The sequence below is a fragment of the Oryzias latipes genome, chromosome 3, assembly GCF_002234675.1.
Source record: "Oryzias latipes chromosome 3, ASM223467v1".
Lineage (NCBI taxonomy): Eukaryota > Metazoa > Chordata > Actinopteri > Beloniformes > Adrianichthyidae > Oryzias > Oryzias latipes.
In genome coordinates, this window is record NC_019861.2 from 13,580,059 (window position 1) to 13,593,112 (window position 13,054).

At 40.4% G+C, this 13,054-nt stretch overlaps 1 protein-coding gene across 1 annotated transcript; it reads left to right on the forward strand.

The window, feature by feature from the left end:
* The first annotated feature begins 1,211 nt into the window (after positions 1-1,211).
* leo1 (LEO1 homolog, Paf1/RNA polymerase II complex component) lies at positions 1,212-12,677 on the forward strand. The gene is made up of 14 exons (XM_004066912.4): positions 1,212-1,309; positions 2,219-2,367; positions 3,134-3,420; positions 5,054-5,244; positions 5,401-5,505; positions 5,590-5,684; positions 5,833-5,981; positions 6,124-6,208; positions 6,311-6,405; positions 6,505-6,639; positions 8,997-9,132; positions 10,531-10,723; positions 10,808-10,905; positions 12,357-12,677. Exons 1-14 carry the CDS (start codon positions 1,252-1,254, stop codon positions 12,495-12,497), a joined length of 1,917 nt encoding a protein of 638 aa, XP_004066960.1. The 5' UTR covers positions 1,212-1,251; the 3' UTR covers positions 12,498-12,677.
* Positions 12,678-13,054: the final 377 nt, after the last annotated feature.

The following is a 13,054-nucleotide window of genomic DNA, read 5'->3' on the forward strand; positions in this document are numbered from 1 at the left end:
TAGATTATTACCAGAAACTACTCCAAATAATATGATCTGCTTTTTTTCTAATTGAATAGAAATAGGAAAGGGAAACTTTGAGGAGCACCAAGGGGAAAAAAATCCTCCCAAAAACTGTTAATACATGTACATTCAAAAAACAGATAATCAAGTGTTTCTATATTTATGTCACAGAAATAAGTTATTTTCTGGAAAACCAAAACATATATGTAGTAGTTCCTTGCATGGATAGACTGCAGTCAACCAATATGAAATAATAAAAATAAATGTTTTTGTGGCTCAAACAGTACTTGTAACTGCTTTTTACGGCTATTAAAATGACATTTCTTTCCAAATTAAAGACCCAATATTTTTTGAACATTTATTATGGTGCAGTGTGTTATGAATTAATCAATATAGAATCATCTGCACTTTAATTTCTTCATTGAATGTAAAAGCAAACTGTTTGAAGTTTAAATTTAAAGTTTGATCGAGGTTAGAAATTTTTTAAAGCAGAAAACAACAGTTTGAGCTTGAAGAAACAACACAAAAGCAGATTAAAACTGCAGTCAGATGATTTCTACCTTTGACAACAGTATGGACAACAGTAAAACGGTAACCACAGACCTTTTTCCAATTCAGCATTATTTAGTGTTGTCCTTTTATCATTTATTTATTTATTCATTCATTTTTGTAGAAAGTGTCCTATATTATATTCATAGATAAATAAAATCCTGCAAATAACTTTTATCATGAAGCCACTTTTAACAACACTATGCAAAATGTGCAACTTTATTCAATTCAACCATGTTCTACTCATTGCTTTAAATGTTCATATTTAAATTATATAGATAGTTATTATTTTATTTATTATTCCAAAAGTGTCAAAGTCTGACCAATGCGACTGCATCTGGGTTTTGGTTAGAAGTCAACATTAATACATTTTATGTCTTTGTATAATCAAAGGTAATAATCAAATTTCTGTGTGAGTATCAATAAGTTACATTTACTAACAGAATAAACCTCATTTAACATTTAAGAAAAATAGATTTCGTTAAATTGCATTAAATTTAAAAAACAGCAACTATGTGAAAGATACTATGGGAAACTGCCTGTTCAGTTTCATGCAGTTCAGTTTAAGGTGCTTCACAGCGCCCTCTAGTGCTTTAAAACAGTCAGCACACAGATTAAGGATAAGTGAGCTCAACCCGGATGTAAAACCTCCAAAAACCTCGACCACTTCCTGTACTTTCACTCCGGTTTTCAGAAAAAATGGCGGACATGGACGAGCTTTTCGGAAGTGATGGAGACAGCGAGAACGACCAGAGAGGTAAAAAGCTACAAATTGTCCGAATTTAGGTTTCATTGTTGAATGAAGTCACGCCTGCGCACTCATTAGTGCGAATCCAGAACAGGATTTTCCTCAAAAAACAATCGGCTAAGCCGGTGGAACTGCCTGGATAGTTGCACTGGTGATGTTTTTGTTAATCATAAACACTCGTGTATTTTTTTTTCTTTCCTCGTCAACATTAAATGCCGGGAATTCCAAGATATTATATTACATTAAATTAAATTATCATGCAGCAATTTGTTTGAATCAATTTCTCTTTAAAGGCAAAGCTGTAAAGCTCAAACTATTTTAACCGCATGTCCAGAATATACGATCATATTCACGACCAACGACGACGGGAACAAAATAATTATCTGTATATAATTCGCCAAACCAGTTTATTATTATTAATTTGTTTAATTATCTGACCTTTATTGCATTTGTATTCAAAACTTTTGTCTGTTAAACAACAATGCAAAAATAAACAATTGTAAATATACAATTTGGTTTCAAACACATGCACTTTTTAAAATAAATAATGAAATTAAGAGTTACTGTGATTTTAAGAGGATTTATTTATTTAAAAGAAAAAACAGAAAATTTAATTTTAAGGACCTGCCTGTTTTGTTTTTTAGTCTTTTAATTGGATATGGAGTATAACTTTATGAAAATTCTATATTATAGGATCTAGATGAGAAGGAAGTGGGAACAATATAAATACAATTAGTATAGTTATTACTAGTCTAATTGTATATCAAACAGTAACAACATATAAACTGGATCCATCGCTTGATGGCAGATAACATCTTGCTTTGAGTTGGTCAATGGTTGGTTGAGTTGGTTAATGTCAACATGATTCATTGTTTTTGTGTGTCTGAAGAAAAGTTGCTTGTCGTCTCCTCTATGCAGAGTCTGCCTCTGGCTCTGGTTCCGACTCGGAGCAGGAGAGACCCAGGTCAGTCAGCAATGTGTCTGGCAGCGCCAGCGACAGTGACAGGGAACGGGACGATGACGACAATGAAGATGGCCAGGAGAGAGGAAAGAACAACATGAACAAGGTTGAGGAATTTGTCATATCAAAAAAAAAAAGTGAAATGATGAAAGTTTCTTAATTTCCTTTTATTTTCACTTTGCCTTTTTTTAAATGTTAAAGCTTGTAAGCTTGTAGCTTACATATAAACTTTAGGCACAGTTTTTAAACAGGATTATTAAACAGGGTTTAAGAACAGAGGAAACAGGCTTGTTGTAGTTCCTGCAGACCGGCAGGAGGTCATGTGAAATTTGCCTCTGATTTGTGAGCAGGACTGTTGACATGGAGCAACCCTGCTCTTCTTTGCAGTTGCTAGGAGTTCGGAGCAGGGAGACTGTGACCCGCCCAGCTTTAAGTCACAAATAGGCTCTTTTTTTATACAGAATTTTTTGTCTGCTCCTGAACTATTTGAATAAAGAATAGTCAGCAATGTAATTTTAAGCTTAATTTTCTTAAAATATGTCCTCCACTATCAGAAAAATGCCAAAACAAGATGTTAAAAACACCAAAAACACCCTTTTCATCGGAGTGGGTCTTGAATTGCAAAAAGTCTGCTGATAAATGACTTCACTGTGACTTGCTCTTCACACTGTAAATAGATACGATAGTCAACAAGTCAGTATGACAGATCTTTCAGCTTTGTGGCAGTTTTCCACGGCTCTTTCACCATCCAGGTGACTTGTGGCTTTAGCTGCAGGACTGAGTCAGTATTCAGGTGCAAATGAGCAAAGAGCCCACAGGTGTGACTGTGGTCCGAACATTAACTCAACTCTCCTCTGACCTGTGTCTAATAGGAGCTGTTTGGAGACGACAGTGAGGATGAGCAGCACAGTCAGCACAGCGGCAGCGACAATCAGTCCGAGCACTCGGGGAACCAGTCAGATGCCAGTATGCACTCTGATCAGGGGGACAACGATCAGTCTGACGCAGAGCAGCACAGCGGCTCGGAGCACGACCAGCGAGACGAAGATGACGACGACGATGTGGGTCAAAGATCAGATGGAGGAAGCCCAGCAGGCAGCGGGATGTCTGGTGCTGGGAGCCCTCGCTCTGAGAGGGGTAGCGCTCCCTCAGACAGGAGGTAGGACTTTGATGAAGGACACGCATCCCTGCAAGGAGAGTTCAATGATGCCTCATACATTCTTTTAGGATTCCAGCTCTTATTTGCAATGAACAAAAATACGTTTAAGCGCCTCTGTGTTTGTTTTTTTCTACACCAACAAGTGAAGCTCGATGTGGTTTATTTATGTGTGATTGTATTTCCAAAAGAGAAAAAGGAATGTGGCTAGATAGGGCATCAGTTATCTAAAAAGTCTTCAGTCTTATAATAGAATAAATCGCAAGGAAAAGGGGTCTAAATATTGTAACATCATGGAGGATTTTGTGGTTTTCTTTGGGAAGCTAAAAATCTTACACTTAATCCCTAAATTCAGATTTTTAAAGTTCCTCTATCAGAAAACTTTAAATAACAGGAAATGTACCTGTAAATTCCATTTGCAGATTTTAAAAGAACAATGTTGAGGGGCTTTTTTTAAAATCACTTACAGCTAACAGGTTAATAGACAACGTTGATTTTTGAAGGAAAATATTCTAGTTAAGGTATTTACTGACTTATAAAGGGAAACTTTAGTCACATGGACCTGGGGGGCTTTGAAAAGGACCACAGTTAGGAGCCGGACAGATGAATATTACATGAGTAATGAGATCCTCCCCAAAACAAATGCAGCTATTAAGCACATTAGTATTAGCGGTGCAGAGGTGGAGCGGTTGACCTCTGATCGGAAGATTGCAGGTTCAGTTCCCGCTCTGTGCGCCCAACCCCACATTAATCTGGAAGTTAAAGGTCGGCGCTATTGTTTGACAGAGGAGCTGCCGTCAGTGTGTGACTGTGTGTGTGCATGGATGAATGGGACTGTGACACTAAGGCCCTTCAGGCCTTTAAGAAGGTAGTAAAGCGCTATGTAAGTAAATGCCATTTACCATTAGTGTTGATGTTTGTTTGTTTTAGAACAATTTGAATCAACTCCAGCTGCTGGAGCCTCTTCATTCCTTAAACATCCGTGTTGTAATACTGGTCCATATAAATAAAGCTGAATTGAACCAAATCTGAACTAAAACACTTTGTATAAAATAATAACTGGAGTGATTCGAGGATTCATCTTTGTTTTTACCGTTCATTGGAAGAATGCTGGTACAATAGATGCTCCACCTCAGTAAAAGAGAGAAGTTGTGAATTTGGAAGAAACCACGGGGGTCTTGTGGGGTCAACTCCACACATCAAACCATTTTTTTAAAACCCAAACAGAAACCAGTGTCCTAACATTTCAATTTGTTTTACAGGTTTTGTCATATGACGTTGTAGAAAATACAGAGACTCTCTTAGCCATTAAGCAGTTACGCTGATTTATTGACCTTTATTGATTCACTTCTAGGACAGTTTTATTTTGAAAATCACTCATCCTTAAATGCCAGAAACTGCCGCTCAAGCCAATCTTTGCTAGTTTAGGAATGCAAATCTTAAGTGAGAGTTGAAGCTTAAGGAGGCTCAAAGACATTTCTATTTTCCTGTCCTAGCATACAGCTTTGATATCTAGCAGTCAGTTTGTCGGTGCAAATTTCAATTCCAGGTTTCCTACTGAGCCTGATAGATATCTATAGATGCAGTAGTCATTTAATCTATGAATCTGCTCTTCATTTGTTTTTTTTTTGTTCAGTGGCCACAGCGACCCGGGGACACCACAGTCCGGGGCTGGAACCCCCCACTCTCACGAGGAGAACCAATCCGAGGACGAGAAGTGGGAAGGTGGAGCCAAAAGTGACCAATCGGACGACGAGGATGAGAAGCGGCATTATTCTGAAGACGAGAGAGAGAACTCAGATGAAGAGCCAAGGAACAGGAAATCAGGTACATCAAGGGTTTGATTGAGAGGCACATGGATGTTTGGGGGTTTCTACCACCAGACTATGCAAATATATTTTATCCTGAGCTCTACGGTTTGATTGTGTGAAGCTTTTTCTATTTTTTTAACCATATAACAACCCTAATGTCTTCCTCTTTCAGAGTCTCCAAAAGGCAGTGACAGTGAAGACGACTTCCTCAGACAAAAAACCAAAGCAAAACCAGCCTCTGATTCCGATTCAGACAGTGATGTTGAAAATAAGAAAAGTAAGATCCGTTCCACCAAAACCATGGCTCTTTCAGTGTTTCTCCGTCCTTCAAATGTGGCCTTTTTTTCTTACTGTCACACAGCGAAGAAAACCGCAGCAGACGATCTGTTTGGAGAAGCTGACGACATCTCTTCTGAAAGTGATGCAGAGAAGCCTCCTACCCCGGGACAGCCTCTGGTATCCATCTGCATCTTTACCAAACTGAGCATCCAGCTCCGTTTTTTTCCCTTTGTCCCAAAGCCTCCACCTAAGCTTTTTTTTCTTGTGTGTGCTTAACCCTGGTTTCATATTGTGACCCTCCCCCCTTCCTTTTTTTTTTTTCCAGGATGGTGATGACGGGATGGAAGGAGAGCCGACAGAGGAGGAGCCTGCGCCTGAAACCCGGATTGAAGTGGAGATTCCAAAAGTCTGCACCGATCTTGGATCCGAGCTTTATTTTGTTAAGCTGCCTAACTTTCTGTCAGTGGAGCCCAGGTCAGAATCTCATATAAGTACATATGAAATAAATGATTGTATTGATGGGCTCTTATTTCAAAAAGGAGAGAAACGTGTTGACATTGATGAAACCAATCGAAAAGTGAAATGTGTTTTTATTGTTTTATTTTTCTCTTGTTAGACCCTTTGATCCTCAGTACTACGAGGATGAATTTGAGGATGAAGAAATGTTGGATGAGGAGGGGCGGACCAGGCTCAAACTAAAGGCATGTTAAGAGCATCACAAAAAGTGTTCCTAAAAGCACGTCTGCTTTTAGTCTGGAGTTGATGTGTCATGTGTTCATTGGAATTTTACCTTCCTCCCACAGGTGGAAAACACCATCCGGTGGAGAGCAAAGAGAGACGAGGAGGGAAACGAAACACGAGAGAGCAATGCGCGCATCGTCAAGTGGTCTGACGGCAGGTGTGTGCTACAGAAAGCCTCACGTTGAGCGTGTGACATCGACGAGGCGTTCCCTGTGTTTGCCGTGGTTTGAAGCTTTTCTTTTTTTTCTGGCCGCAGCATGTCCCTCCACTTGGGGAATGAGGTGTTTGATGTTTACAAAGCTCCTCTCCAGGGAGACCACAACCACCTGTTCATCCGACAGGGTACTGGACTGCAGGGACAGGCTGTTTTCAAGACCAAACTCACATTCAGGTAACGCCACCATCACGTAGAAGTTGCACACTTTCTATGATTTCAACCGAAAGTGCTTTTATTAATACTTCTTAAAGACCCGCTCCGATGGAAATTGGGTTTTGGATGTATTTTTTTATCAACATGATCTTGTGGCATTTTTCTGACCATGGAGAACATGTATCAAGAAAATTAAGCTAAAAATTGTATTTCAGAGCCTTTCTTTATTCAAAAAAATATAAATCAGGAGCAGATGTGAAAATGCAGTTGGAGTAAACAGCGTATTTGTTTTGTAGAAAAGACCCTGACAGGCCATAAGCTCCCTGCTCCGCTCCATTCTGATGCATCCACTTATAGATAAATAGATCCATGGACGTCTTTGTTTTCCTCGTCTGAGCTGGTATCTGGCTCAAAACTGTACATCTGAATAGCTTTAAAATTGCTCCTCATTTTTGTTGCACTTGTAATGTTTGGTTGAGGATGTGAGGGGCTGTAAGCCAGTGGGAGAGACCGGCTTAGTTCTTGAAACAGGAAGAGGGTGCGGGGTTTCTCTGCGGCCAATGCTCCATCCCATAACTTGGAGGTGAATTTCTAATGAACTCCTGCCACTCAGCAGAAACTATGTCCTACAAAATGACACAGGTTAAAAAACAGCATAATCATAATGAAAAAAACCTGGGAATGCTTTTACAATCGATCAAAAGATGATCAGGGGAGGACTTTTAAACAAGCCCTCATTCAGAATAGTGTTTTAAGTCTCTGGATCACCTTGTGCAAGCTGCACAGGTTTTTCTCTGTAAGATCCCAGTAAGCCTCTTAGAGCCTCTTAAGTCCACATGAAGTCTTCTCAGTACTTGGAGAAGCTGCATGGATGCTCAGGAGCAACCAACACTACAGAGTATTTACACCCAAGCATTCAATATAGATGAAAGTAATTAGAAATCAACCCTTTTGACATTTCAAAGGGAGCTTTAAGCTGAAAATCAAATTCTGTGTTCCCTCCCCTATATCGTGGTTCACTTCTGCTGTTTGGTGGATTTTTTTTATTTATTTATTTTTTTTCTAACAGCGCGTTGTGTACTGCATCCTGATTGGCTGTAGACCCTGTCAGTCAATCTCCTCTTTGCTGTGTGTTCGGTACAGAATGCTTTCAGTTTGCCAGAGTTGCATAAATCTTTGATTGTGAGCAGATTTTTATGTTTTGTTCTCTAATACTGGACCGTTTGAACTTTGAGAGTGTAAACAAGAGAGAAAAGTTTTGAAATGTTCCCGTCTGTCTGAGAAAAGTATGCAAAAAAATCTTCAGAACATACTTTGCACAAACGGCTTACTTCTGCCGAAGGAGTTGACCTTTTTAACTTAGTCCCACTCTGTTAATCTTTTGATCTATTTTAAAATCATTCCTACTGTTTTTAGGTAAACATTACATAAAAAACGTGTCTCGTTTTCTAGGACATAGTTTCTGCAGAGCGGCAAAAACTCATCAGAAATCTGCCTCTGAGTTTTGGGCGAGAACATTAGCTCTCTGTTTACTCTCTCCTGCTAGTTTACAGCCTTTCAAACCTCCAACTTAACAAAACCGGTGCAACAAATATGACGAATGATATTGTAGCTACCAAGCCATACAGTTCTGAGCATAATACCAGCTCAGACGCGGAAAACAAAGACGTCCATGGATCTATTTGTCTACAAGTGGATGCATCAGAATGGAGCAGAGCAGGGAGCTTGTTTTCCGCCGAAGCAGCTCCTGCATCACAACTACAATCTCTTCTGACAGCATTTATTCGTCTGCTCCTGATTCACAATTATTTGAATAAAGAAATACTCAAAAATGCATGTTTGAGCTCTATTGTCTTTATATATGTCCTCCATCATCAGGAAAATACTACAAGGACATGTTGAAAACAGTAAAAACCTATTTTCCATCAATGGGTTTTAAATACTAAGCTTTAAATGTAAGGACAGAACAACTATTTGCTCTCTGAAGCTTTGTTTCATCCCACAAACTGAATTTTAATATTTGACGACATTTCTTTATTTTAATGACTGAGGTACCACAGAGGAACTTGTGAATAGATAATTCATCTTACTGTTGTATCTAAATAAATTGCAAAGCAACTGCAGGAAATGTGATAGAGCGCATGTGATTTAGACAGGACTGACAGTCAGCCTCGCAGCATGTCTTGTGGTTTCCATGCACAACATAGAGGTCCTTTTTCCACCGTGAAACCAAAAGCTCCATGAGGTGACCTGGATGGTCGATGAGATATCTGATGTTTGTTACTGTCTGACATGCAGATCCTTTTTATAGACTTTTATAAATACAAGGATTCATACTAACGTTGATCGTTGGCGTTTTCTGCATTATTATTTTTTAGGCCCCACTCTACGGACAGCGCCACCCACAGGAAGATGACCCTGTCTCTGGCTGACCGCTGCTCCAAGACACAGAAGATCCGAATCCTTCCCATGGCCGGAAGAGACCCCGAGTCTCATCGCAACGAGATGATCAAAGTAACTGGCTGTTCTGTTCTGTTTGCCTTTCCCGGGTCTCATCCTAAAATGCTTTTGTCACCACTCGGAACAAAAGTTTGCACGAGGCCCGCTGCTGACGAGCTTCCTTCCTGGTTACATAAAGGCATAAAGTCCTTTACATAACGGGGTCGTGCTGCTGTCAGTGAAATAGAAATCCCGTCAGCGCGTCCGCAGGACTGGTTTTGGGGTTTATTGTCGACATAAACAAGCTGCTCTGATAGCATCATTTACCCTCCAGCAGATCTCACCTGGGACGTCCTGTGTTTGGCAAAAACTACAAACACTTTGGGATTCAGGAATGTCTATAAACAGCCTGGGATTTTGCAGTCATTCCTGCTGGTTGTTTTGTTTTTCACAGAGGAATAATTTCATTTGGACAAAGCCAGCAAAGCAGCTTTTTCCTCACAAGTACAGCTTATTCAGGCGAGGAATCTCTGGGGGGGGGGCTGTGGCCCAACGGCTGAGTGACAGCCAGACGTGGAGGTCGTGGGAACAATCACTTTCTCCTTTTTTATGCATATCCTCACAACCATTTAATCTCGTCTCTATGCCGTGTGTTTAATGCAGGTTAAATGCTGTATCCAAAGAGGATTTGGTTTCAAAGTAACAGTCTAGTCGCTTCGTTTTAGCGTCTTTATTTTCAACAGTGAGGAGATTTCATAGAAATGTTCAGACTCTTTTATTTTTAGTAAGACAAAATAAGCAGCTTTCAGGAGAATTCTTTTTGTAGCGTATGATGATACTAGAAAGGCTTTCTGCTTTGTCGTGTGTCGCAGCCATCAAACCTGCTTTTCTTGTTCATTTTTTGCATCCCTTTTTCAGTTTTTGTGACAGGATTTCAGTTCAGATTTGCAATAAGGCTGTTGTTTTTTTCTGTTGTTGCTGAGTGCGTCAGGCTTGTGTCAGGGTTACTCTTGCTAAGTATGCGGTTTTCTGTGCTATTCTGCTTGTGCCTTTGAGGACATGTAAACCTGTAGTTGCCCCTCCTCATCTGCTGTCCCAGTATCTCCTTCTTCAGTTTGTTTGAGCTTCTGGGCCATAATCTCAGCTTTCTTTACACGTTCCTGAAGATCTCTATTTGAGATGGATAAAGTTTGATCTGTTTGTACTGTTCTCAGGTTTATGGTCATTTTAGTTATGGGCTCTCTTGGTTAAAATGTTGGAAAATAATTGACTGAGCTCGCCAACAAAGCATCAATTTTTGTTTTTTAACGTTGAAAGTGATTTGAGTTTAAAAGTCTTTTAATCCAACACGTAATAGTTCCTTGTATGAAGTATTTGTGTTAAAACTGTCAGCAACCCACTGGAGGCTTTTATTCAGGGTTTCTTGCTGCACTTGGGCTTTGAGTTGATTCCCTGGGGTGTCTTTTCGGACAGAAAGAGGAGGAGCGGCTGCGAGCTTCAATCCGCAGAGAGTCGCAGCAGCGCAGGATGAGAGAGAGGCAGCACCAGAGGGGCCTGAGCAGCAGCTATCTGGAGCCCGATCGCTACGACGATGAGGAGGAGGGCGACGAGGCCATTAGCCTGGCAGCAATTAAGAGCAAATACAAGGGAGGCGGAGGCTTGAGAGGTGAATGGACTTTCATTTTCTTAACATTGATTTTTTTTTGCACAATACTATGGTGGCATGAACCCTTCATTTGTCCCAATCCAGAGGAGCGAGCGAGGATCTACTCCTCAGACAGTGATGAAGGCTCTGATGACGACAAAGCCCAGAGGCTGATGAAGGCCAAAAAGCTGGACAGTGACGAGGTAGGTGCACTACCTCTGCTTGACAACAGGGGGCAGTGGGAGACAAGAACGCTAAAGGCTTAAAAAGTCAACTTCATGCGGCCAAACAGGGAGAGGAAGTAGTGCGTGTGTTTACACACACGCTCTCACTGTTTGTCCTCAAAACACCAAAATGCACATGACCAACTGAGAGCATGCACGCGGTTTTGCAACTTTTTAACAATAAGTTTAATTTCATTTGTTAAAATCACTACCAAAAGTGCTTCAAGATGCTTCACAAAAAGAAAGTTACATCAAAATAAAGCTGAGCATTCACAATGTTTTGGTGTTATTTCCTGTACTGAGCGAGAAGTTGGTTTATGCTGAGAGACCTTCTCTTTCCAGTGAAAGAGTATGAACACAGACAAAAACACAGGAACATCCTCTAGAACGATGGTCCCCAACCCTCGGGCCGCCGTCCGGTATTGGTCTGTGAGTCAGTTGGTGCAAAGAACATAAAAACACAACATACATTTTTGGCCTTTTGTTTATAATCTAGTTCTGAAGGAAATTTTATTTTGGAAAGCCACATCTGACTCATTCTTGATGGATGTCAGATTGCTCAGACTTGTGTCAAAAATCCATCCGCTACTTTCTTAATGGGGCTCCACCAACTGCTGAATTGTACAGGCCGGTCTGCGGACTGAAAGAAGTTGGGGACATTATAAGACTCTGTAGCTATGTTGGTATCCGCAACAATGAGATAACAAGAGGGAGACACAAGCACAAACCTTGTAGCGTCTGTTTTAACACTAGAGAGGTCTGTATATTGTAAAACTGACACCTGTATGGATGAGAGGGCATTAAAAAGACGGTGGAGAAGAATCTGCGTCCTAAAACGACTCACAGCAGTTAAAGCTTAACTGAGGGCATGGTTCAGGGTCACAAAGGCCAACTTTCACTGCAAGATTAAGCAAAAAGGAAGCCTTTAAGTCTCATCTTTAAGACAGATATGGTGTCTGCCTGCTGAACCGAAAGATGGAGGTTGTTCCTCATGAGAACAGTCCTATCGCTCAAAGCTCTGCCCCCACTCGGATTTTTTTAAATGTAGGAACAAGCCAGGAATCTTGCAGACTGAGAAAAACTGTTGTGTTTGTAAACTCTTGAGTACCGTAGTTGAGAGCTTTACATGTCATTAGAAACATCCTAATTCTGAACAGGCCACAATGGTTAAAACATCATCTCTTGAATTAATCGTCATCACAACTCTTGCTCCAGCTTTTTGGATCAGCTGAAAGCTTTTCATAAGACGCTTTTGGAACAGATTGATAACAAAGAGTCAAATTTGAAGTGATGAACGCTTGAACTTCTTTCCCGGCAACAGGATCTTTCTGATTTCCCAAAAATTACGGAGATGAAAGACGACATTTCCATAAACTTGATTCATGTGCGAGTTAAAAACCCAGTCTTCACTATCCTCTTTGTGTGCGCAGGAGGGTGAGGGATCAGGAAAGAGAAAGGCAGAGGATGACGAAGAAGCGGTCCCCAAAAAGACTAAGAAGTATGTCATCAGTGATGAAGAGGAGGAAGAAGAAGAAGGGGAGGAGGAGGAGGAGGAAGATGATGATGAATAATTCTTTTTTATTATTATTATCATTCCACTGTAATATCAGTGCTGAGCCCACATGGTGCATTACCAGCCATATTATGTTTTGTATATTTTCCTATGACCTGTGTGTGTGTGAGTATGTGTGTGTTTGTGTTATGTATAGCAGGGGTGAGAAATAAAAATAAAAAAAGGTTGTTTTACATAACCAGAGCTTCCCATGGACTCTGTCTTTTTTTACTGTTAACATTATGAAACTTATGAATCACGCTTTAGTTGTTAGGCTGTAAAACCAAAAGTTTCTTTTCCAAACAGAAACACAATCTTAACTATGCTGAGTGTTTTGGGCTGATGAGGACTGATTGGTCAAGGAGCTACACCTGCCGTTTGGCTCCATTTCGATCCACACGACTGAGTGTGCGGAGGGTTTAGCCGCCGTGAAACAGTCCTTAGTCATTAGGGTAAAGTACTTGAAGAAGAAATTCAGTTGGACAGAGAGGAAACAGACGAAAAGGAGGTTAAATGTTGACAAATTGGCGGTAGAGCTGCATCATAGGATGCTCTTCATCCTCACAGCCATTGTAG

Bases quoted from the DNA above. Each gene is read 5' to 3' on its own strand.
- leo1 (XM_004066912.4), top strand. From the start codon at position 1,252: ATGGCGGACATGGACGAGCTTTTCGGAAGTGATGGAGACAGCGAGAAC. The intron at 5,685-5,832 runs GTATCCATCTGC...TTTTTTTTCCAG, and splicing joins CTACCCCGGGACAGCCTCTG to GATGGTGATGACGGGATGGA. The intron at 6,209-6,310 runs GCATGTTAAGAG...TTCCTCCCACAG, and splicing joins GGACCAGGCTCAAACTAAAG to GTGGAAAACACCATCCGGTG.